At 48.8% G+C, this 24,592-nt stretch overlaps 4 protein-coding genes across 8 annotated transcripts in view; 1 reads left to right on the forward strand and 3 right to left on the reverse strand.

Moving 5' to 3' along the window:
- LOC310694655 (uncharacterized protein) overlaps positions 1-24,592 on the reverse strand; it is a 102,076-nt gene that overhangs the window by 3,158 nt on the left and 74,326 nt on the right. Inside the window, exons 2-6 of the mRNA XM_083477975.1 lie at positions 2,558-2,575; positions 1,656-1,684; positions 1,228-1,356; positions 915-981; positions 64-171 (exon numbers count right to left, since the gene is read on the reverse strand). Of these exons, the coding sequence (XP_083334101.1) occupies positions 64-171; positions 915-981; positions 1,228-1,356; positions 1,656-1,684; positions 2,558-2,572 (348 nt within the window). The 5' untranslated portion in view covers positions 2,573-2,575. The remainder of the gene's footprint in view (positions 1-63; positions 172-914; positions 982-1,227; positions 1,357-1,655; positions 1,685-2,557; positions 2,576-24,592) is intronic.
- Positions 5,876-11,874, reverse strand: CDCA5 (cell division cycle associated 5). Its single transcript, XM_083478055.1, has 6 exons — positions 11,643-11,874; positions 11,098-11,228; positions 10,773-10,835; positions 9,965-10,003; positions 8,786-9,319; positions 5,876-6,969 (listed from the first exon to the last, which is right to left on the reverse strand). The coding sequence occupies exons 1-6, from the start codon at positions 11,764-11,766 to the stop codon at positions 6,889-6,891; spliced, it is 972 nt and encodes a 323-aa protein (XP_083334181.1). The 5' UTR covers positions 11,767-11,874; the 3' UTR covers positions 5,876-6,888.
- Positions 11,913-21,034, forward strand: ZFPL1 (zinc finger protein like 1). 5 transcript variants are annotated; one of them, XM_083478050.1, is made up of 8 exons: positions 11,913-12,047; positions 12,825-12,963; positions 14,705-14,816; positions 15,237-15,430; positions 16,055-16,130; positions 16,845-17,024; positions 18,265-18,394; positions 19,212-21,034. In XM_083478050.1, the coding sequence occupies exons 2-8, from the start codon at positions 12,862-12,864 to the stop codon at positions 19,396-19,398; spliced, it is 981 nt and encodes a 326-aa protein (XP_083334176.1). In that variant the 5' UTR covers positions 11,913-12,047; positions 12,825-12,861; the 3' UTR covers positions 19,399-21,034. The 5 variants fall into 5 exon arrangements, with proteins under 5 accessions (XP_083334176.1, XP_083334178.1, XP_083334177.1 ...); XM_083478052.1 differs by having other exon boundaries at positions 11,931-12,034; XM_083478051.1 differs by having other exon boundaries at positions 11,936-12,078.
- On the reverse strand, positions 20,939-24,466 carry TMEM262 (transmembrane protein 262; the record flags this gene model as incomplete). The annotated part of the gene is made up of 3 exons (XM_083478056.1): positions 20,939-21,190; positions 22,739-22,838; positions 24,293-24,466. 3 exons carry the CDS (start codon positions 24,464-24,466, stop codon positions 21,114-21,116), a joined length of 351 nt encoding a protein of 116 aa, XP_083334182.1. The 3' UTR covers positions 20,939-21,113.

Genomic DNA, 24,592 nt, shown 5'->3' on the forward strand with positions numbered 1-24,592 from the left:
GTTGTTATACCTTTCTCTCCTCACCCCCCCCCAAAAAAAAAGCACGTTGATCAAAGTACTCACGTTAATTTTCTCCAAGGTGCAAATTGTGTTTTGGGCACTGATCAGCCTCTCCAGCAACTCATTGATCCGCTGGTTCAAAGTTTGCTTTTCTTCAGCCATGCTCTGAGCCTGTTGTGAGGAAAGCATGGGGCGAGGAGGCAAGTCAGCAAAGGAGGCCAGAAAGAGAGAGAGACAGAGAGAGCAGAAGGCATAATAATACAAATAGAATACACTCTAATTGGTGTTGCAAAGTGTAACTTAATTAGATAAGTACGGTAATTTAAGTACGTTTCTTGCGACAAGCCTAGGGGCCAGTTACTGTAAGGGGAACAGGGATGCAGAGGGAATCAAATATAATAATAAAAAAGCAAAAACAGCTATGTATTTAAACATATTGAGGTGGATCCATCTAGAATAGACGCGCAAAGATAAATGGGCCTAAGTGAGTCTTGCTGTGCATCTATTTCAGTGGGGCTCAATGTTGTCTTCTCTTTTTACAACCTTATACATAGGGCACTGGGTTGTGCTCTGAACTTACTGGTTCCAGAATAAGAAGAAAAAAAGCTCCGCTTTTCAAAGAAATAATTATATTCCTTCTCTTCTTCCAACAAGATCCATTAGTTTGACCATATAACTCGTCTCCCATAGGAGCTGCTACTCTAAAGAGGCAGGGTGGTGAGAATCTTTTTCTCACTAACAGCTGGACGTGTGGCTGCTAAAAAAGGAACCATCATCTTGATAACTTCATGCATGTTTTGACATAGCACAGCGGTATAGTTCCCAGTGGCGATGTATTTTTGCTTTTTGCCAGTATGTATAATATAATGGCGAGAACCAAATTTATTCATTCGGTTTTTTAACGTTTCCCTTACAATAATCTGAAGTCTGTCTTCCAGCAGCTGGTTAGTGAGGCGTGTGTTGGAATAGTCTTCCTGAAGTCTGAAAGGAAGGAAATACAGTCATGACAGCAAAAACTCTGAGCCAAAGTCCTGCACAAAATTACTCTATATATTAGTATATCAATTGGTTGCATTAATCCAATGGAAGCATCTTTTGCTCCTCCCCCAAAGGGCGGGGCTTTGAGAGCAAACTCCTCCCCGCCACATGCAGGTTGGCCTGGAAAAAGCTCTTTCACAAATCCTGAATACAGGATGAGCCCTGGCCGCCCTGCTTTTGACGCGTCACCTGCTGAATTTTTCTTTTAGAGCGTCCAGCTCGTCCCAGGTTTTCTGCAGGTCTCGCTGAGCCGTTCTGGGTTTGGCATCTGCTTCCTCCTTCTGCACTGGGGATGCTGGCTCCTGCTCCTGTGAGGGCCTGTAATGACAGTAGGGAGTGTGAACATGAGATGGAGAAGCAATTCTAGCGAACAGCAGCAGAGGAAAAAAATCTCTGCAGGTGGTAGGCGGTTTGATACCTGAAGCTGCAGTGTCTTAAGCAAGCAGCAGCAGCAGCAAGAAAGGGAGCAGCAGCCAGGGCAACCGCAAAGCAGGTAGAACTTTTACCACTGGCTCCCTGCTTTGCCACTGCTGCCCCATGAAGGGAGAGGATAGGTGCTGGAAGATGATCCCTGGAGGAAGACCCTAGGTCAACCAACTGCTGATTTGCATACTCACACAGGTTGTTCTGCCTCTGCCAGCAGCTCCTGGGGATAAAAACAAAAGAGAAAATTAATCTCCATACTTTCATTTTTAAATTATTCTTTAAAGCAAAGATACTACCACTTAAGATTGTGACAACAGGTTTAAACACACACACCTACCAGATGAGTCAGTGTCCCCAACTCCAGAAACATTTTCCTATGCATTAGAGGAGAAATAGGATTGCATCTTCCCAACTTGGACATGCCCTGCCCCAAATCTGGGAACTCTGGGACCAATGAGCCAACATTATAGAGTGGTTATCCAATACAGCTACATGCAGAATACTGATTGCTTCACATCAGAAAGGATATTGTAGAGACCTTTATGATTTTTAAAGTCTCCATCATGTTCCCCCACCTGTAGTCTTCTCTTCCTCATCCCCCACCCAAAAAATTAGCCTTTCACAAATGGGTCTTCCTGAAACCCCCTAATCATTTTAGTCACCCATTTCTGCACCTTCCCATGTATTCATTTTGGGATGCGGTGGCTAGAACTGGGCACCATATTCCAAGTGCGGCCTCCCCATAGGTTTATGAAAAGGGATCAGAACATAGCCGGGTAAGGCCACGTGCCATTAAAGGTTTGTGCTCTCTAGTTAGCCAAATGAAAAACATAGTGTGTGGCCTTTGAAAATGCACAGGAAATACAAGTTCAAGTCCCTCCTAAATTGTGCGGCTCGACCTCAGGTTATCAGACCCTGTGGCCTGACTGAACATGTACAGAGTGCTTTTCCATCATTGAGATTTAATGGGCCGCCTAGAAGGTGTGAGCCTTTGGCAGCTCACCTGGGTTTTGTTAATGGTGTGGGGCAGCAGGTTGGCAGGGAAAGGCACTCCGAGGAGGAAACCCCACAGGCCCCTGCCAGGCCCCCATACCTTGCTGTTGTGCATCCTCTTCTTCACGGCTACACCCTCGTGCTCTTCCAGGGGGTTGGCTTTCTCGGCTGTCCCTCCGGTGGGAAGGCCCTTCTCTGCTTTCTTGAGGGGCTGTTCCAGCCTCTTGGCCTCCTGCCCGTGTCCACCTTTGGCCTCGCTGGGCTTCTTCGGCCGCTTGGCTGCCTCTCCTGGCAGCTTAGGCAAACTCCCCAGCTTAGCTGGCAAGTGAGCGAAGGGCACCAGTTCCGGACTGGTACTGGCCTCATCTGTGGCCCTGCCAAAGGCCAGGCTGGCTTGGGGTCGGCTGTGGGGGCTGGGAAGGGTGTCCGCCTTGGCCTCGGCCTGCCCCGTCCTCCTCCTTGCCGCTGCCTCTGCTTTCGCCTCAGCCATCTCCAGCAAGGACCCTGGGGAGCTGCCTTTGCTGCTGGAGCCTTTCGAGTCTGACCCGTCGGTGCTGGGGGCCTTGCTGGCCAGGGAGGGCTCTGGGGGCTTCCAGCCCAGCGAACTGAGGCTGGAGGGGCTCATCACCTGCTGGGTGATCTCGTTCAGGAACTCTGAGAAGCGGAGCTTCTCCTCCACCAGCTTCATCCTTTCCGTGACGGGGGGCTTTTTGGGGGCGCTCAGATCCAAGCTGTTTGGAGGCTGCTTCTCCCTCTGGAGAGGCCTAGCAGGCCCGGGGGCAGACGGAGGCTCCTTCCCTACGGACCGCACAGTGATGGTCTCAATGGACTTGGCCTTCCGCAGCCAGTCACCACCGGCCACCGTCCCGTTTTTCAAGATGCCTTTGCTTGGCGCTGGAGCCCCGGCGTAGTGGGGCTGTCGCGGAGCCAGGATTTCCGCCTGCTCGCTGAAGGCGAGGCTGCGCTCCAGGCTGGCAGCCTTGTAGAGGTGTCTGTCCACGCCGTCGGGTTGGCCAGGCTGCGACTGCAGGCCGTGGCGGTTGCCCAGCCGGTCGGCACTCTTGCTCTGTCCTTTCCTCAAGCGGCTGAAGGAGCCGGGAGCTTCCTCCTCCTCAAACTCCGCCATTTCTTCCTCCCGACCGCGGCGGAAGGCCCTGGCTTCTCCCGAAAGGTCCACGCAGGACTGCGAGTGCTGGGGGTGGTAGCGAGGGCTGGTCAGCAAGAAGGCCTCTTTGTCCAGGCTGGCTTCAGAGGACCACGAGGCCGAGCTGGAGGCTGAGGTGGAGGCCGAGGTGGAAGAGGCCGAGGATGACGAGAGCGTGGAGAAGTGGCCGCTCCGGCTCTCGGCCCACTGCTGGTGGCAGCTGCTGCAGTCCCTGAGCCCCAAGTCGGTGGAGGAAGAGGAGGAGGCCCCCTTGTTCTCCTTGGTCTGCCGGACAGGCGTGAAGAACTTTTCCATGACCTGCAGCTTCCCAGCCGGAACGTCTCCGTTGCTGCCCTTGTCGCCCTCCCAGTGGACGGGGGAGAACAGCCCGGCTTCCTCTTGGGCTCTCTTGTAGGACTTTCGGCGGATGGCTGAGGCGCTCATCCTGGAAAACTGGGCTCCACTGGGCTCACTCTGTTGCACCAACTGCCAAGTCTCTCCCTGCCTGACTCGATTATTTAACCACCCCGCTTGGCTCAGTGGAGCAGAAGTGTGAAATGTCAATATGATGGGCACTGGAGCATCTCATCAAGCAGAGAGAAGCAGGCCGAGCTGTTGTGACATATGCTTTGCCTCACCCCTCTCCCGCCCTGCTCATAGATTCATGGAATCATAGCTAAACAAGATTATTACCTACCACATAAGACAGACCTTCCAAATGTCCCTATTTTCCAGGGACAGTCCCAGATTTACGGAAGCTGTCCGTTTCTGATTTGATCCCAGAATGTCCCACTTTGCCTTTAATTTGAGAAATATTGGAGGGTATAAGGGGCCTTGGGTGGGTACAGGGCCTACCAGAAATGCACATGCTGGGGTGGCCTTTCTCTGTTGGCCAGCTATGGTAACTACTTCCAGTTCCTATCCACTGGCCTGGGAGAACGAGACATTGGCCAGCACTCTGGCTGCCCCACAGCAGGATCCTGGGCCCCATATGCCACCCCAACATTATGTCTGTAAATAACCTTATGGTCTTGTTTTACTAATCTCTGCTTCTGTGTGTCATCTTTGGCACTTGGTCGCTGAGGAATAGAGGAATAGATTTTGGAGCCAATGCCTTAAGTCCAGGTCATCATAGGCAAGCATGAGCAACAAGGATGTTCAGCTGCTGTGAAACCACTGCGCCGGCTTTCTGTATCTCAGCTGAAGTTTGCATAAGGCTTAGCCTGTAACAGCACACAGACTGGCCATTTAGACACAGAAAATCAACAGTGTTTTTTTTTTTTTTTAAGCAACCAGTGTCACCCATTCCTGCACACTATTGTTGTGAGAGGGGATTATGGTACACGTGAGAGACTGCCGGAGGAACGATCTAGGCTCAGCCAAGCCAACGAAGCACCCAAAAGCACCAGTACATAAATATGTGTATACCCGAGAGCGCTTTTCCTGGCCTCTAAGCTACCGTATTAATACAATATTGATGCATTGTGGCATGTGAGGAGGGAGTACAATCCCGTAATTAAATGTTGGAGTTATTTGATGCCACATTTATGTATCACCCTTAGACATTTACAGAGCAAACTTTATGCAGTCTTGGTTGAGACATTTGCCATCAGCATGACTTTCAGATCTTCTCCAAGGGTTAAGACTGCCTCCTGCAATAACCCCCTGGAGGCAACTCGGAAAGCTTTAAGCCAAGCAGGAGCTCCCCCCGCCTCTTGTCGCCAGCAATAAGCAAAGATCGATAGTGCGGCTCCTCTGCCCTCGAGCAGTGACACTGGCAAGGTCACACGTGGCCTTGCTATGCGGTTGCTCCTCTGTGACTGGCAGGAACTCAATGGGTAGCAAAGACGCAGAGCAGGTTAAAGCCAAAGAGAAATTCCAGTAATCTGTACAGCAGCACCCAATCGCCAGAGCTCCCCCCTTTCCCTAACTGCTCCATCCATTGAAACAGCATCTTTTGCAGGATTTATCAATTACTATGACAAATCCAACATCCAGGAGAGGAAGCTCTCTCAGGTCCTATTTGGCAATTTTAGACGTTTCACAAAAATGCTTCTCACAACTTAGTCAAAAGCTAAGCCCACCCTATGTAGATGCCAGGATCTTGATCCATCCCTTGTCTATTGGTGGGACAACAGGGGAAGCATTTATAGGTAGCTGCTCTCCAGTATCTCAGATTTATCATGATTTAAAAGTCATTTATTACGGACACATCAATATAAACACTCTGGACAAGACCAGCCAGCAGAACTACAAAGGAAAACCAGGAAAGGATGAACATGAAAGTATTTTTTTTATTAAACATATTATTGCTATAAAATGTTTTGAACCCAAACACGGCACGCTTCCCTCACTGCCCAACCTTCCCAGTAATTTGTGCTTTTTGACATTTCTGCTAGCTTATACAACACACTGCGTCACCATGAAGAAACTCTCCAAACCATCCAATGGAGCAGGTGTACATGGGGGAGTTCTTTTTCCAACAGGGAAATGTCAGCATGAAATGAAGGAATGCCCATTAATCCTTCTGTACTTACTCTTAAACAAGTGCACTGAGAAACAGAAACACAGCCAGAGAAAACCAGTGAAAGAGCCTCAGGCAACCACCCCACCTCACCATTAACAAGTACATAAGAATTACCAACCATGGATTAATGTCACTCTGTTGGTGACATTTCACTGCAAAAAAAAATAGTAATAAAATGTATCGCCCCTAAAAATCAAGAAGAGTTGGTATTTCACTCTATGCTCCAAAGTAGGAATTACAAATATCTAGAGTCTAGAAAGCCAACACAGAATATATGTTTTTTTTTAGAAAAACCCACTGAATTTAAAAATACAGCAATGTTCTGGTGGTGCAATGATACCTTAGCACATTTTGAATAGTCCAAGTAATTATTATTTACCTGCCAACCTATGAAGAAAAGGATAAACAGCCTTTTTAAAATACAGAATGAAAACAGAATGAATATAGGCAGATCATGCAGATGTGATGTTTCAAATGCACAAGGCAGGCTATTTAGCAAGCATTACATGGGATGCAGCCAAAAGCTGTCGTTCCTGCCTCCGCCAGTGTCAGAACTCAAGGGAAAGTCATCACCCAGCAGCTGGACCTGTACAACATCATTATCCAGTTTGCAATTTGCCACCAAGTCCACCTGGCAGCAAAGAGATGTACTGCTTTCTGGGTTTGGAGAACCGGAAGAGCTCCACAGGACAAGCCCAAAATCTGTGAAAAAAGAGCACTCAAGGAGCAGATAGGCTGCGCTCCAGTGAAAGAGGAGCCTTTATTCCACAAGGAGGTCGAATCTCTCTGCTTCTTCAAACTCCGCGTTCATCTGGGCTGCCCATTCATCCAGCTGTGATACCTGAAAAGGAACAGAGAGGCTTCAGCTAAAAGGGTGGCTCCACTTTGGTGACCCTACAAAATAAGAGTCAGTGGTGTCCAAACTTTTTTCAAAGAGGGCCAGATTTGATGAAGTGAAACCAACCTTTTTTTAGGATTGAAGTTGTTGAGCTTTTTTTAGGGTTGAAATTGTTGTTCTTTTTTATGATTGAAGCTGATTTACCCCAGGAAATAAACTGCCACACGGGCCAGATTAGGTCCCTGAAACAGACTTTGGACATGCCTTGGGGCAGCAAAGTGCCAGAAAGGCCAACAGTTTAGCAGCACAAAAGCGCTAAAGGGAGAAATGAGATTCTGCGCTCTAGAGAGTTAAGCGTATTTGAAATGTATACCTTAATGTATGAACTGTGTGTGGTTAAAAAAAAGATTCAAATATTATAAAAATTAAGCAAACCTATGTTATTGTTTATGCATATTATAGGGCCCTGTGGAACTGTGCTTGTCACCCTTTTTTGAAAATAGGAAGCTGTACTTGTTAAAATCCCAAAATTCCCTGCCAAGGTGACCCAAGATCTGAGACAAGTAAGACTGAACTCTACCACTGGAAGGGCTCTGCAAATTAAGAACATGAGCCTACAATTATTCTGCTAGATATGGGGATGGGAAAACATCTAAGCAGGGTGCTAACCATTGGGCAATGCTGCTCAGTAGAAGCAGCTTTCAAGGCATTAGCAAATATGGCCAACCGTTTCCTGCCTCCACACACGTGCCCTTCAGGCAATGTTTGAAATTCCCCAGGTGTTTTGCGACTGGCATGTGTCCAATTGCAACTGTGGAAATCTCAGGATGCCAGTTTGGCGACTGACATCTCCCATCAGGATGGCTCTTCAGCTTTCTTAAGCAGGTAAGCAGAAGAGCTTATTTATTGCATTTACACTCCACCTTTCCCCCCAAAGTAGTACAAGGTTCACCCACCCCTAGTGAATTCCTACAATGACCCTGTGATGTAGATTAAGAAGCTATGACTGGTCCAAGGTCACCTAGTGAGCTTCATGACTGGGTGGGGATTTGAACCCTGACCTCCCAGGTCCTAGTCCGACATGCTAACCACTACACTACCATGGCTTCCTACAGCACTTTTGCTCTGGGGCAGCTATATAAATTAAGTCAGTGAATAAATATGGGGAAACAAAATGTCACTCAGAGAAGGATCTGAAATATTTTCCTTGAAACTTGAATTTGTTTTATTCTTGATATTTTATTTGATGTTTTAGTGTGTTGTAAATTGCTGAGGTTTTTTCTTTGAAATATAAAGCAGTATAGAAATGAGTAACAACAAATTTCACTGGGGTGGGAGGGAAAGATGCCTAGACATTCCACTGTGGTGACTATAACCTAGATTTAAGGTGCCATTTAGTGATTAGCTTCTGAGTTTCTAACATTGCTTCCAGGATTGTCAGGACGTGGCCATTTCTAGCCCTCCATGGTGCAACTTCAATAGCAAATAACTAGATATAGCACTTTAAAGTGCTCAATAAGGCTTCCTGTGTATTATCTAGTGGAGATCCTTACAACAAGACCATGTTACACTTATCACAGGTGTAGGGAAATATTTTTCAGCCACAAGGCCAGATCTTTATCTCTCCAATCCCTGGAAAGCCCAATTTGACAGATGAGTGGGGACCCCCACATGTTAATCACTTGACATTGCAGTGATGTTAGGCGACTCTTTTCTTTTCAGCAGTGGAGCCCCAGGGGCCCAGTTGGTGCAGACTTTAATGTCCATGCTATGTCCCCCTTTCATGCTTCCCACACTCCATCTGAAATGTTATACTTACATCAAATTGTGGCATCTTCTTCTTCCTTCGTTTTTCCCTGACAAATGAGATACCTGGGATGTCTGTGTCTCTCTCATTGGTGGCTCCAGGTTCTGCCACTGTTGACTTCTGGGGAACAGCTGTGTTCACAGGAGAGATGTTGGCGAGCTCACCTGGAACCAGAAGCTTATCAAAGCCAAAAAGTGTTTGCCGCTTGACTGGGCCATGGGTAGGTGTGGAAGTGTCCGACAGGCCGGAGCTGGGAGATTCTTGTCGCCTCCCCAGGAAACTGTGGCTTAAGGGGTTCTCCAGGCGGCTGTAAGACCGGCGTACTCTTTTTGGCCTGGCCAGTTCTTGCTCGTCATCAGCACTGACTGGGGGTAGGAGGTCGGTCCCTGCCGGTAAGGCCTCGGCCTCAGGATGCAAAGAGCTGTGCAGGGGAGAAGGCTTCAGTTCCACCTTGGCATTACTTTCAACCTCTGTGGTTCTCAGAGGAATGTTTTCAACCTCTATGGCTCTCAGAGGAATGTTTTCCTTGTCTTCTTTTAATGAATTCTGTAAGAGAAGATGCAAGCTTAACCTTCAATAGGAAAGGCTTCTGCAGGTGGCAGACTTAGCATGCTATACTGAATAATGCTGAAAAGAATACTTTATATGAGTTTTTTTGTATGCAATGTTTGGGAGGAAATAAGATGGTAAATACCAAACTAAATATTGATGTATGTAATTTTTATTTCTTAATTATATTTAGTGATAGTATGGCTGTATTGTTTTTTTGTAACATAAAATCATTCAATAAAAATTAATATTAAAAAAAGAAAAAAGAAAAAGAAAAGAATACTCCAGCAAGAATGCCAAATGATTAACTACCTGCCTTGGAACAAATTAATTTAAGCCTATTTGCATATAGCCAAAGTAACAATGTTATGTGCCTTTCAGGTATCAAATATATCCATATTCATTTGTAAATTAACAACCCATCACATTGCAGGTTGGGATCATCTTTAAATAGCTCTTTTTTCATTTCCTTGTGCAGCGACACACCAGAATCAAAGAGGCTTAAAATAATAATTATAATAGCAACAAGTGTGTCTGTCATTTACAGCATCCCTGCTCCAACATTGGCAAGTTAAAGTTCACAGTCCTGATGGAAAGGTGTGGCCTTTCTGTTAACCACAGAACCTGGTGCTTGAGACTTACCCTTGGACTCCGACGAGGAATTAAGGCTGTTTCTTTTATCTGGTTTGGAAAAAGGAAAAGAAAACCCAAATGAAAATGCATTCTGCTGCCAGAACTGCTGCTCCTGTGGATCATGCCGTCTGAGGCTGAGGCGGTTGCCTCCCTGCTTCAGAGGGAGTACAATCTCATCCAGAACAGGTAACAGAACTATTTCTTAGACATGGAACCATTCTTCCACAGGGCATCTTTCTTGCCAGGATTCAGATTCAGTTAACTGGCCCAGACCAACACTGCATTCAGGGTCTGATCCAGGGTCTGCATGTCCCCTCCTGATCTTCAAATTAAGGTAGATGCACTATAGCATTAACATTTTGCCAGTATTTGGATTTACTTGTTCTTTAAGAGCAAAGTGTAGATGAAAAGAAGAAGTGGTGAGCAGGTGTGAAGGACAGAGTATCACACAACTACAAGCAGCAGGGAGATTTTTTGGTGGTAGCAGCTCTTCCAACCTCCATCAGAAGCTTCAGCATGTCTTCTTTCAGTACAATTCTAAAAAAGATGTTGAGTTATAGTCCAATTCTTAGAGCAACCAGTTAACTACTAAGGAAATTTGTGAATTTCAAAACAGGAAACTTGATTTAACTATCTTTGCATCTGGTCACCCTAGAGTGGCATGTAAGTACAAAAAATTAATCTGAAGGGGATACTACGTTTCAGTTTGGGCTTTAACTGGGGCTAAAATTTAGAGGCTAAAGGTCGGGGGGGAAGCCATGGATGGCTCTCTCTGCACTAGCAGAAAATGGCACGAGGCCTCTGAAACTCTACGTACCTGCCGATTTCGTGGCATGATCTTTTTCACAGTGACCGGCCGCATTGCAAATGGTCCAGATGTCTGTGGAGAAGACAAGTAACAACTGGAGTGAGTGCTGAAAAAGAACCTTAGTAGAAAGTGTTATGCTCCTTCTGTCCAAAAGAACCCCAACACCAGCTTTTTGCTAACAATTCCCTAGGCACATCAGCTGTCAAAAAAGCACACTGGTAGCAGCAGCAAAGTTCAAGTAGGAGGAGCGCACCCAGGGAAAACACACAGGCTGAGGCGTTTCCTGTCCTACTCGCAGCCTAGTCAGGAAAACAGGAGAAACATTTCCACCCACCAGTTTGCCGCCTGGCACTTTGCTCGCCACCGGGCTCGGCTTCCCCTGCGACACGGGCTGAGCCGAGGGCGACGCGATCCTCTCCGACCGGCGCCGCCGCGAGGGAGAAGCAGCATCAGCATTAACAGCACCTGCGAGAAAGGGACCGAGAGAGAGGGGCGCTCAGCAGGAGTGAACCCCGGGGGGATCCGCCAAGATCTCCCGCGATCCCCCTGGGCGGCAGCTCTGGATGTTGCTCGTTCCCGCCGCCGCACCAACAGCGGCCACCCCAGGCGGGCTGGGCTCGGGCAAGACAGACGCACGTCCTGGGGGCAGGATCCCAGGCGGGGCCCCTTTGTGCGCAGCCAGGCCGCCAGCCAACGGGACCCCACAGCCGAGGGGGTCTGAAGGTCGCCCCACAGGGAGGGAAGAGCGGGGCTAGGGGCGCTGAAGGAGAGACGGAAACGGCCTGACCGATTGCCGCTCCCCACAAAATGGGCGCCTCTTTGCCCCCCACCGCCCCTGCTGATAACGGCCCTCTAGTAACGTGACCCCTCCCCGCTCACCTGCCCGGGCCTCCCCAGCGGAGCGAGCCCTCCTGGGCCCTGCGCGGCCTCCTCCCGCCATTGCGGCCTGCGGGCGGCTTCCCTTCAAGACCCTCTTCGCCGTTGAATTCTCCCGCCACCGCATCGGCGGAAGTAGTGTAACGGAAGAGGCGCGGCAAGGGAAGCGAGTTGCCGCTCTAGCACCATCTTGGGAGAGGCCGCCGTGGCCGCCCCTCGCGGCGCTCTCGCGAGGTTAGCGCCGCTCGCGTGACGCTAGGGATGATGCCATCAGAGCGCGTCCTCCCCGGAAGAGACGTGGCAATAGGGCCAACAGGCGAAGGCATCGTCGTCCCCCCTCCCTCCTCCTCCGCCTTCCTTCCTCCCGTCATGGCCACGCCTCTTCCCCGGAATCTGTAAGGGGAATCCGTGAGTATCGGCGGTCCTTCGCGCGGGGCCGGTAAATAAGCGCTAGGGCGCCAAGGGATCGCGTCACTCGGACGCCTGGGTTCCTTTCCTGGTGCAGGGCAGGACTCCTGGGTTCCTGGCAGGGCGGGGCTGCAGAGCAGGGCGCCCGGATCCCCTTCTGTGAAAGAGGAGCGGCAGTGGGGCGATCACTGCTCCTGGGTTCTTCGCGGGGCGTGAGCGTCGCTGGATCCGGGCGGCGCGGCGGCTGGGATGCTTGGCTGGAAGAGATGACGATTGGCATGTGGGTGGGGGGAGAGAAAAGCTTCTGTGATTTTTAAACATCCCAGTCTTGAGGGTGCTTTCGTGGAGATATCTCCAGTGCGCCTGGGACTAACTTGGGTAGTACAGTACTGTATTTGTGTGGGCAGAGTATTGCTCTCTCCGTGGGGTGATTCTGGTATAGCTCCTCTATAGAGCAGTAATAGTTGCCTGAAAGATCAGGGAGATCAACAGGTCTAGCTTTCTCTGCTTTTGCAGCGCCATGTTCCTCAGTGTTAACCTGCTGTGTTTTGGGGTGGGAGGTGGAGGGGAGAGTGCAAATGTTGTGAGAGCATTCAGATGGTGGCAGTGTAGATTCTGGACTCTGCTAGTGAGGAACTTGCAGGAATTGGAGCTAATGATGAAGACTTGGGGTGTAGGTTGTGCTTTGCTAATCTGGTATCTAGGTGGGGTTGGAAAGCCTTCATCCAGGCAAGGCAGTAATCCCTCTTTCTTTCTTTCTTTTCTTTCCTTGCCTAGCTTTCTTTGGTCTTGAGTTGGCACTCTATTTGCCATCATGGGGCTTTGTAAATGCCCCAAGAGGAAAGTCACCAATCTGTTCTGTTTTGAGCACCGGGTGAACGTCTGTGAGAACTGCATTGTTGCTAATCACGCCAAGGTAAATGGGGACACTGGATTAAGGGTGGAGGGTTGAGACTGGGCTAGAGAGTTACCTTTTGCCTGGAGGCAATGTAACCTTGGAAAAGGGGGAAATGGGGATTTTAGGTTCTCGTTTTTCTCCCTTTTCCTGCTCTTGTTAGAAACACGAAAGCAGAATGTTGAAAAGTATTTGCCTTTGTGATGGGGTGTGTGAGAGGAACCTACATCATTCAAGATTTTGGGCTATAACTCCCACCAGGGCATAGCTGTCAACCGTCCCTTATTTGGCGGGAAACTCCCTTATCCCATCGCCTTGTCCCGCTGCTGTCCCTTATTGATGATGTCCCTTAAATTTCCCAGGTTTCAAAGGAAGCAGCTCCTCTCCCTCCCTTCCTGCTGGCCAGGGAGGAGGGAGGCTCCAACTGCGTTGCTTGGCTGCCCGGCCCCCCCCTCCGGCCTCCTCTCACCAGCCTTGGCCCCCGGAAGCCCCTCCCCGCCAGGACTAAGGAGCCTTGAGAGGAGAGCGAGGGCAACCATAGAGAAAGCAGTTCAGAGAGAGGAGGCGGAGGCGCGGGCAGGTGTTCCAAGGGCTAACCATAGAGGGGGAAAGCGGAGGAAGGACCGCAAGCGCTTCTCCCATAGATTTGTAGTGGTAGATTAGCATAGATACTCTGATCTGTGGGTTTACTTTGGGCACTATTTTTCCCCTTCCCTTCCTCCCGCCCCGCCTGATGGAACTGAGAGTTACAGATGGAGCACGAGAGAAAAGATACAGAACTGCAGCAGCATCTTCGTAGCTTGGACTTTGTTTTGCCGAAAAGTGGTTGCTGCTTGTAGTTATTTAATTGCAGTGTTTCATCAGCTGGTGCCTTGAGCAGCAACCTCTGGAAACGAAGGGCTAAAAACCAGTGCTGCATTCCAAAATTATCAGGTCCCTTTTAACTTTGTATTTCAGCTGGTTGACTAAAATCCCTTATTTTGGCTGCTGATCCCTTATTTTCAAGGCTGCTGTTCCCTTATTTTCAAATCTGTACATTGACAGCTACGCACCAGGGGCACACGGGGATGGTGGGAGTTGTAGCTCGAGGGCCACGGCACCATCTCCCCTTCCCTCAATTGTTGCTTTATGCTACCTTTTCAGAAGTGTGATGAAGTGCCTCCTGTTTGTATGCTGTTCAAACATTTGGTGCAGAAGGCTGGCTTTTTGTTGCCCTTATCATCAGCCTTCATTGGCTTTTTTTTTTACTGGAGCTTAGAAAGTTGGTAGAGGGAAGAACCTAGAACCACCTCTGTATCAACAGCTACTGGGGCCAAAAGAGCCAGTCCATATGATCTCAGTCAGTCGTTCCGAGGTTTTTCCCCAGCTCTCCTGCCCCCTTTTATTTTTTTAACTTTTTGTCAATCTGCGTAAAGCTGCAGTTGCACAAATGATATCACCATAATATGTGGTTTACCTGTACATAATAAAGAAATAGGGTTGGTTCTGATTCAGTTATGTGACTGTCTCCTTCCTTCAGTTCAACAATTTCCTAAGCACCCTCTTAGTAACACCTACTCTGCACCAAGTTCAGACCTCTCAGACACACAAAAGTAGGCTGTGTTTTCCTTTGGGGATCTTACTAGACCTGAGCATCTTTAGAAAACTATGTTATTGTTATCATTATCATTGTTACTAATATCCTAAAACTCTGGTGCAACCACACTTACCCTGAGCCTAATTCCCTCTTGCCAAGCATTTGCCTCTCTTTTTCTTCTTCTAGTGCATTGTCCAGTCATACCTGCAGTGGCTTCAGGACAGTGATTACAATCCCAACTGTCGGCTGTGCAATACACTTCTCTCCACTAAAGAGACAGTCCGGCTGGTCTGCTATGGTCAGTAAAAGTTCTCTACGCTCTTAGGTGTGACATCCATCCATGAAGGTCTAGGCTCTGCAAGCAGTAACTCTGCTGAACTTAGCAAATCGTCCTCCTGAGGCCATCCAGAAAATCCCCCCTCACTGGACCTTGAAATGCCACTGCAGCAACTTTAAAGTTGGCTTCATGCAAATAGAGAGGCAGGAAAATGTTGATTGTGGAAGGAGGGTGGGGTGTTTGTGGGAGATGCCCCCTACTCCGAGTTTGCCAGAAACCTGTAGTTGGTTAAGGCTACTGGGAGGGGGAAGCTACAGTTCCCAGTATTCATTGTGGGAAGTCATGTGTTTTGGATATGCTTTAGCTGTATGGTGTGGTTCTGCTCTATCTGTCCCCATGCGAAGGTTCGCCCTAACAGATCCCCCGTCCCCGTTCCTGTAGATCTCTTTCACTGGTCCTGCCTCAACGAGATGGCCAACCAGCTGCCGAAGAATACTGCCCCAGCTGGCTACCAGTGTCCCAACTGTCAGGGCCCCATCTTTCCACCGGCCAACCTTGTCAGTCCAGTAGCATCAATACTGCGAGAGAAGCTGTCGATGGTGAATTGGGCTCGGGCTGGCCTTGGGCTCCCACTGGTAAGAGTCAATTCCAGCATTTTTGGTTTTTGTTTTATTCTAAGGAGGGCTAATTGAAGGCATAAGAAAAGCTTGGTTGGATCAGGCCAGTGACCCATCTGTTCCAGCATCTTTCACCGAGGCCAATAGAGCATAGCTATGAATGATTTGCCTAGAGCCTGCTGCCAGGTAGAGAAGTTCTTGCTGTTTTTAGCTTCTGGGATTGTCTTGTGAGGAGGAAAGAACGTGATGATGCAGCAGTCAGCAAAACATCCTTGATGGGGAGGGGGAATCTGCAGTGGGCTCCTCATCAAACAGATTCCCAGATGGCAGTTCCCTTTTTCCTTTCCCCTCTCGGGGACTGGACCAGTTCCATGTTTCAGCATGTGCAAACGTTTCCCACTTGGGTAAATCCAGGGTGTTTGTATCTGTGGACAGACAGACATATCCAATGAAGTGAAGGGTCAGCTTCAGGGCATCTCTGCGAGCTGGAAGATGAACCTCAGCCAGGCCTGCTGGACTGAAGACATAGATTCCAGGGCCAGAGGACTTTCTGCACCCACCCACCCACCCGCACATTTCTTCTGCCTGCTGTTGATTTTCCTAATTAGCCTTAAATCTGACTTTTGCTTTCATTCTGGTCAGATTGATGAAATGGAGACAGTCCAGGAAGCGGAGCCTCACGACACCGCAGACTACACAGATTGGTCCAGCTTCACCGGTGAGTATTGCCGGAGTAGGAGGAGCCAGACACTGTGACAGCTGTTCTGTCTCTTGGCCGCTGGTCCCACCCCTCTGGCAGGGTCTCCTGGCATGATAACACAACTCCTTTTCTCTGGAGGCTTTGTGAGCGCAGAGCATTCAAGGTGCCCCACTCAGGGAGACAGCTGTGTTTAGGAACTAACTGGGGAAGGGGTGGCATTTTGCAATTCCGTTCCCGTTGGGAGATTTCCTACCCCTCTCTCCCATGAGCATTGCAAGCAGGGAAGTTGGGGAGGGGGCTTGCCCTCATAGCAGCCAGAATCTCTGTGTTTGGTGGAAAGGAATTGCCGTGGCCTCACACTGAAGACCTTGTTACAGATAGGTAGCCGTGTTGGTCTGCCATAGTCAAAATAAAAAAATTCCTTCCAATAGCACCTTAAAGACCAACTAAGTTAGTTCTTGGTATGAGCTTTCGTGTGCATGCATCTGAAGAAGTGTGCATGCACATGAAAGCTCATACCAAGAACTAACTTAGTTGGTCTTTAAGGTGCTACTGGAAGGAATTTTTTTATTTTGACTGAAGACCTTGCCTCTTGAGGGAAGGGGCATGGCCCTGGTGACCCTGGGTCTCTGGCCTAAACTTGTGAAGAAGTGTCTCAATCGCATGAACCAAGCTTGCTCTCTTCCAGCCTTGCCTCAGTGACCTTTCCTCTCTTTCTCGCCCCATATCCAGTCCTCAACTCAGAGGAGGCTGTACAGCAGAGCCCCCATTCGGCCTTCTCTTACGGTTCAAGCGCAAGCTTCCCCTCCTCCCAACAACAGCAAAGCATGAACAACGGGGCGGTGCAGGAGCATCAGCACACGGTTATCAGCATGAATGCTTTGTCCAATGACCCCGTCACCATTAACGCAGGTAGGCACACAGGTGGGGGGCCTTTCATCCAGGGAAGGGTGCCTGGGGGGAACAATACTATCTCCCCTGCGATGGAACGTGGGCTGAGGAAGAGCATGGGATCTCATGCCTTTTTGCTTTCTGCCTTGCTGCTTGTGGCCCGTTCCTCTCAGATGTGAAGCTGGCAAATCAGTTGAAATTGGCAAATGGAGCAAATTGGATTGTGGGAAGCAGGGAAAGGAGACTTCTCCCATCCTACTGAGGCTGCCAGTTGACGGGCAGATATTTAAGATGGACAAAAGGAAGAACTGTTTACAGCACAGACCACACATAGCTGGATACACATCTGCCTTCTTCATGGGTCTCCCTGCTGCTCCTCTTTTGTTGATTGTCTCCTTGGCAACCTCACCCCAGTAGCGCCCCTTGATCAGTGGCAGGAGCCAGAGGGTGCTGCTCTTCAGTTCTGCAGTCCCAAGGCAAGCGGCAAGTTGGAGCCAAATGGGTTTCTGGCATGGAGGGCAAGGCAAGCAACAAGGAGGAGAGACATGCCCATGCCTGGCACGCAGGAGGTCCAGAGGTCCAGGGTTCAATCCCTACTGGCATCTCCATTTACAAAGAGGATCAGGGAGCTGCAGTAGCAGCAAGAGGTGTTGGGAAGGCCATGCCTGCCTGCCTGGTGGGTCAGTTCTGCTGGTCAGCGTGTGCAGAGGCAGCAGCCTTTGACTCATCTGAGCTGGGACAGGACAGCTTCTGGGATGCTTCCTGGGTCATCCTCATGCTAATAATAATAATTATACCTTTATTGTCATTGTACAACCTGTGTACAATGAAATTAAATGAGCCTCACCCCCCCAACTCTCAATCTCTTATTGAACACACCATCTCGCAAGTCAATTTTGCTATGTTATTTTCCGTTCAACAGCCTAAGAGCCCACAGACAGAAGTTATTTTCTAGCCTGTTGGTACGGCTGATTATACTTCTATATCTCCTGCCTGAGGGTAGAAGATTAAAGAGGTGAGGGCCAGGGTTTGAGTCATCCCTGAGAATTTTTCTCGCTCTCCTAATGCAACAATCCCTTGCAATGTCATCTAGCGGACTCAAAGGACAGCCCATGATATCATGTGCTGTATTCACTACCCTCTATAGAGACTTTCTGTCCATGGCATATCAGGGTTTGTAAAGTGGGTTAGGCCTTTTTCGTGGGGGTGGGTGGCCTTTTCCAACCCATCTTTATGCCATTATCCGCTTCTTTTCTGGCAGCCTCCTCGCCACGGAAAGTGTATGACACGCGGGAAGGCGGGGGCAGCAGGGCTTCCGAGGCTCACGTGGACTTTGACGAAGACAAGTATCGGCGGCGGCCAGCGCTTGGCTGGCTTGCCCAGCTGCTCAAGTAAGTTTGGAAGACGCTGCAGCCATTCAGAGTGGGGCTGGCCAGAGACACGGGGGCCTCCTGTTCCCATGGGGCTGATGTGGAATGTGGAAGGCTTCTATAAAGGCTGGCATGAGAATGGTAGAGACCGCAGATACAGGAAGAGTCTGGGCTTATACTGAAGGGAGGCCGGGAAGCCTAAGTCCCAATAGGGAGGGGCAGGAAGCTGGGCTGTGGTGTGTATGCAAATGTGGGCACATACACACTCTTCTTTCTGTTTGTTTCTACCTTCAGAGAAGTACTGCCTTCACATTTTCAAACACATCATTTGGGCTATGATGTTGTGCAGGAAGCCAAATTGAGCCTCATAGACTGAGCTCTGTTTAGCCTTGATTCCAAATATTTCTCTCTGTCTCATCATCCCTGTTCTGAATTGACTCCTTCTTGTAAAGTGGAGAGGGCTGAAATCCACCTAGCAGGCTGGGAGGCACGAGGTCTGTCTCTCGCCCCAAACTTTCCAAGCTTCCCTCCTTTACCTTTTTATTTGAGCTTATAAAATGTTTAAATCAAAATATGTTCAACCTTCCAATTGCTTTCCCCCCACCTTGGATTGTGCCACTGAAAGCAGGAACTTACTTCTTTAGCCTACTTATTAAGGAGCTCAGAAAATGCCTTGTTCCTTACTATACTGTCCCTAAGGCTTTCTTCCTCAACTGTGTCCTCACAGCAGCTCAGCTAATGTCTAGAAGGAGCTCACAGTTCACCAGTTTGGATTTCGCCTCTTCCCTGCTTGGAAGGAGCTCTTGCTAACACTTTCTCTCCTTCCTCTTGCTGTCAGGAACCGCTTCAGCTCTAGGAAGCAGCCCCGCTCCATGATGCAGAGGTTCGTCATCCTCCTCCTAATTGGTGGAATTGGTTTCCTCACCCTTGTCATCATCATGATGAAGGTGGGACGGGCCTCTGCCGACCACGACCCCAACTTGGACCCCAAGTTCAACCCACACATCCGGGTTGGGCAGGAGTGAGTGGGGGGGCAGCCTCTTCCCTGCTGGGCTCCCTTCTCTGTTCTGGGCTCCCCTGCCCACTGCTGGAGAAAGTTGGACTGAGGAGAGTCCTAGAATAGCTCTTTGGTTGCAATCTCAGCCCCTCCCAGGAAGAAGCAGGTGACCACAGCCACTCCTGACAGCTTGGACAAAGAGACTCTGGTGATGGAGTCGCCCTCTTCCTTCTGTCTTCTGCAAACTCAAGCTGGAGCTGGGAACTCTTTTTGCATTTTTGGGGGGCCCCAGAGAGCACCCCACCCCTTTCCTGCTGCATCCAAATGCCGGGATGGTCACAGGTGGGAGAGGCTCGTTTTTCCTGGGCCTCTCCCCATGACACTACAGAGAGGAATAACAGTTCAGTGGTCTGCATCTACTTTTTCTGACTACCACTCAATGGAGTACCCCCAGTCTTCCTCCGTTCACTGATGTGAAATGACAGCTGCTGAGTCAGCAGAGGAGCTCTCTCGCTCCCCCCCCCCATCACACACACACACCAACCCCCAAAGTTTCATTGGCTTTCTTTTTACCAAAGTTAAAAGCCCAACCTCTTCGCTCTTTTGTTTTTCTCAGCTTTGATGTTCATAAAGGAACTATGGAAACCAAGCACTCCCCACGCACCCCTGCTCCCTCCCAGTGCCCTGTAACAGTGTCGGTAAAAGAGTGGGACCAAGTGGGGGTGGGGAGGAGTTTCCTCCCTTTGCCCAATTTGGGGTGGGAGGGGGTTTCAGTAATAGGCTTCTGCTGCTTCAGACCCGCCTCGGTCCTTTGCTGTGGGCTACCTGAATTCCATGAACATAGGGAAGCCCTACTTGGATCTCCTTTTGGTCCTGGCAGGGCTGGTGCGTGGGGGCCCAAGCACTTTACCTAAGGCAGTTGTTTTTCCAGCACAAGGGTCTGCACCATCCCCGATAGCTTTCCTTAGCACAGCTGTAGCTCCAAGGAGCAGGTGCCTGCTTCTTGCACAGCCCATCTTTGCCCTGCCAAGTGTGCACCTCTCAACAGGGCGTTTGCAGCTGGGGAGAGCACTAGGGAGGAGGGAGCAGAATCCCCCTTACCACAATACTCTGGCAGTAATAGAGACATGGATAAATGGCTCATTGTCAGCTCAGCAGAACGCTGAAATAGCAGAAATCTAACTGAAAGCTGGCAGCACAAGTGGGGTTTGTTTTTCCTGCTTTAACAATGCAGTGGCTGGGATCGTGGGTTCCATGTTAAGTTTATTGTGGCAGATGTGATGCCTGTGTACCATTATATAAAGGACTGAGTTGGCCTTGCAATCCCAAGCACCATCTCTCTCTGCTCATCCACCCCCCAGATCTCATGCTGCAAGGCTGGTAGCAGCTGGGTGATCCTCAGACCCTGCTCTTCAACTGAGAGGTGCTGGCCCCATTCATAGCAGTTTGGAAAGGGAGTGGGGCACACAAGCCTTCCCATGATCCCTTGCAGCAAGGAAAGGTTATTTGGAGGTGTCTGACTGGCATTGCCCCAGCAACGTGACTGTGTGGCTCACTGACCACCTCAATTCTCTCTTGGTGAAAATACAAGACTTTATTACACCTGAAGCAATAGACCTGTTTGTTTGTTGGTGTTCCATTAAACTCTCTTGGTTAACCCGAAACTGTATTTGCTCCCTCCCTTCTTCCTTGGAGGCAAACTGGAACAAGCCTGGGGAGTGCCTCCCCTTTGAGAATCGCTGCTTAGTACTGTTCCTCTCTGTAATCAATGGTGGCATAGTCCATGGTGAAGCGGGCAAGGAAGGCGGCAAAGTTCAGGGCTGGGCAGAAAGGAGAGGAAGGCATCAGTAATCATTTCAGTACAAACACTGCTTTTTCCCAATTGAAAGATGGACACCTGAAGTCTGACATCCTCCACACAACCTAGGCCGATGAGTTCTTTCACAGTTCCTTGTGTGCTACAGACATGCAGGCCCATTGGGAATGTAGCGCTAAACCATGGTTTAGCTCTATGGTAATAAGCCATGGGCTTGCATATTTCCCCTTTCCCTCTCCGCTGGCATGGCTCCCATGAGGAAATTCGAAGTACCCACTTTCAAACTATTTAGAATTCCTTGCTGCTTCTCAGTTTGGCGGAACTCTGGTTAGCTTAAACTGTAACCTGAGAAGCTGCCTCATACAGAGTTAGGCCATTGATCCACCCAGCTGAGTACTGTCCCCACTCCACTGATTTGTAATAGCTCTCCAGGGTTTCAGATGTGGGACTTTCCCAGCCCTACACAGAGATGCTTCCGAGGACTGAACCTGTAACCTTCTGCATGCGAGGCAGATGCCCTGACACTGAGCTGCAGCCCTCTCCTGGTTTGTTAATAAGCCAGGACCACAAACCAACAACTTGATAGTGGCAGCACCATAAACCATGGCTTTGATCCTACATTTCAAAGCAAAAGCTTCCAGTCTCTTCACTGCTTTGGCAGAGGAGACTCGTTCACAAACCACTAACATCATGTGGAAAAGTACGTTGTGGCAGGGGAGCTGAAAGCGCTGATGGAAAAAAGTGACTCCACTTCTCCAACACACAATGGGGGTGGGAGGGACCCACTGCTTTGAAGCAAGCAAGTTTATGCGTTTCTGGGTATGACAAAATGTGGAATGGCTGATAGCAGCCTGGGAGGTCAGGGGAAGCCCTCACAGAAGTTGAGCCATTCAGTATGGAGTTTGGGCTAGAGGACTGGGTCTTATGTCTGGGAAGCATCAGGGAAAACCTTGCTACCCCAGGGCCAGAGTTGGCTTCTGCTGTGACATGAGGCGGCACCTTCTCCTTTGCAGCAAATGTGACATTCCTAACTGGGCCCACCTCTTTCCACCACCAATAATCCCAGCTGAAGGCCCATCCCTCTAAGCTCTAGCCACACTCCTCCTCCTCTCAGGGTTGGGTTCTTTTGGAGGTGGCTGTTCCGACTTGGAGATGGGGACACTGTGAGTGGATTCCTTTTGTCCTGGTTCAGTGGCTAGAGCTGGGGCAGGTTTTCCAGTGTGCATTTTTCTATGAGCTCTGTCTCATGAGCTTATTAGTAGAAATCAACAGGTGCCAGTAAGTATTAAGCACCCGTGGACGATTTTAGTGTTTTTTGCTTTGTTTACTAAATAAAAGCAAAATAAACCTGCTAAGTTAGATCACTTTTTAGAGCCTCATAAAACATTATGATGGCAAAATAATAATAAAAACCCTGCTCTATGGAAATTGCCCTAATTTGCACAAAGGATTCCAATGCAATCTTTCCCAGAAAGCTCACATCACTGGGCTTGAAGGGAGCCCCAGAATATGTGGTGGGTCCCCATCCCTCTAGTTCCCCAACTTGCCTTACCGAAAGATGTCATGGCAATGTACATCAGCACATCGTCGTCTGCTTGTAAAGTGTAGATCGCTGCCAGCAGTGCCCAGTAGAAGCTGGTTGTATGTGAGGACTGCAGAAAACAAACAGAAGGAGCAGAAGTGATTTGTCTTCAATGATGGAAAAGTGGGAGAGGGGAATCATCTCTATACTCTGATGCACTTCTCTCTGGGGGATTAAGATGGAAGGGGGCAAATGGGACACTTTTCCAGATGCTTATTGCAAACACCACTACATTTGTGGAAAAGTTAGCTTAGAATCCTAGACCACATACCCCAAATCTCTCCACATCCATTTAATCTGGAGTGAGTCTCAGTATGCTGGTCATATTCAAGATTTTTTTTCATTAATTTAGAGTCAAGGTTAACCTTCCTGGTTTTCTATTTGCAATGCTGAATGCAGATTCAGCAGTGCATAAAATTAAGTGCACCCATGACCACCAAGTCAGGATGTTTGCAACAGAGACAGGTAGAAGGAAGGGCGAGACCTACAGTGGGTGACTGGCAATATTTTATGTATTTATTTTCTTAGCACTATTTTTATATACTGCCCAATAACAATAGAAACATTTAAGATATAAATAGTAAAGGCAAGAATATATAATGAAGAGTAACAAAATGCCACCAACAGAATTAAAAACATCAACCTCAAACTCAAGTAACACTAAGAATATTTTAAAACAGTTTTCAGGATTTAATTTTTGAAAGAAAGAGTTGATGGTGCTGGAAATACGACAAAGGAGCTTGTCTGTTTTGGCAGAGCAGTCTACAACTGAAGTGCTATCACTTCTAACTGACCATCTTATCCTCGAATTTGTCTTGTCCCCTTTTAAAACTGTCCAGGTGTGTGCCATCACCTACATCTTACGGTAGTTAATTCTCTCATTCACCCGTAACATGAGAGCCAGTGTGGTGTACTGGCTAGAGTGCTGGACTAGAACCCTGGAGGCCAGGGTTCAAATCCCCCCTCAGCCAGTCACTTCCTCTCAGTCTAATCTACCTCACAAGATTGTTATGGGGGTTAAATGGCAAGAAGGAGAAGTGTGGATGCTACCCTGAGCTCCTGGGCTTCTCTTATTCAGTCTTCACTGGATGATCCCACTGGGTTCTTGTATTGGTTCTGTCCACTTTCTCTACATCATGTACAATTTGACACACCTCTATCATGTCCCTCTTCAGTGCTTTTAAACCTAAACTAAAAAAACTCAAGCATAGTGACCTTTCCTCCTAGGGGAGTTGCTGCACGCCCCTGATCATTTAAGTTGCCCTACTCCACCTCTACAACAACCTTTTTGATAAACAGTGACACTTGAGATTTGAAAACACAAATTAATGCCAATTATTTATGAAGGGACAGTGTGTCAATGTCCATCCTGATGGGTTTGGTACTTATGCACCAGAACTCATCCATTTTCTACATTCACAAGCACCACCAGGGAGTTTTTCTTGTGTAAGCCTCTTTGAAATGACTGCCTGCAAAATAGAGGAAATGTGTGAGAGAGAAAGGGAGAGAGAGAGAGCTTTTTACCAATAGCACTACGGTAAAATGGAAGCTCATGAGGTCCCCCCTTTGGGAGACGAAGAAGTGATACAGGTCACCAATGAGAACACCTGTGTGAATGATGAGCATAAGGATAGAGCCAATGGTGTAGATGACTTTGCTTGGGAAGGTGATAGTTATGAATGGATCCTTCCAGCTCATCCTCTCTATGCCCCTCTGCAGTTGGCTGCTTCATTGATTTAGAACCCTGAGGAAGGCAAAGCACATTCAGACAGCCCAGCCTCTGACAGATGCAGATCCTGGCCTGCTGAAGTCATAGAGACCCAG

The sequence above is a fragment of the Podarcis liolepis genome (assembly GCF_965112155.1).
Source record: "Podarcis liolepis genome assembly, chromosome: 15".
Taxonomy (NCBI): domain Eukaryota; kingdom Metazoa; phylum Chordata; class Lepidosauria; order Squamata; family Lacertidae; genus Podarcis; species Podarcis liolepis.

Excerpts from the sequence above, each read along its gene's own strand:
- CDCA5 (XM_083478055.1), bottom strand. The coding sequence starts at position 11,766 with ATGCGGTGGCGGGAGAATTCAACGGCGAAGAGGGTCTTGAAGGGAAGC. Across the intron at positions 9,320-9,964 it reads TTCCTCGTCGGAGTCCAAGG|AATTCATTAAAAGAAGACAA; the intron begins GTAAGTCTCAAG and ends CTTCTCTTACAG. Across the intron at positions 6,970-8,785 it reads AGAAGATGCCACAATTTGAT|GTATCACAGCTGGATGAATG; the intron begins GTAAGTATAACA and ends GTTCCTTTTCAG.
- ZFPL1 (XM_083478050.1), top strand. The coding sequence starts at position 12,862 with ATGGGGCTTTGTAAATGCCCCAAGAGGAAAGTCACCAATCTGTTCTGT. Across the intron at positions 14,817-15,236 it reads AGTCCGGCTGGTCTGCTATG|ATCTCTTTCACTGGTCCTGC; the intron begins GTCAGTAAAAGT and ends CCGTTCCTGTAG. Across the intron at positions 16,131-16,844 it reads AGATTGGTCCAGCTTCACCG|TCCTCAACTCAGAGGAGGCT; the intron begins GTGAGTATTGCC and ends CCCCATATCCAG.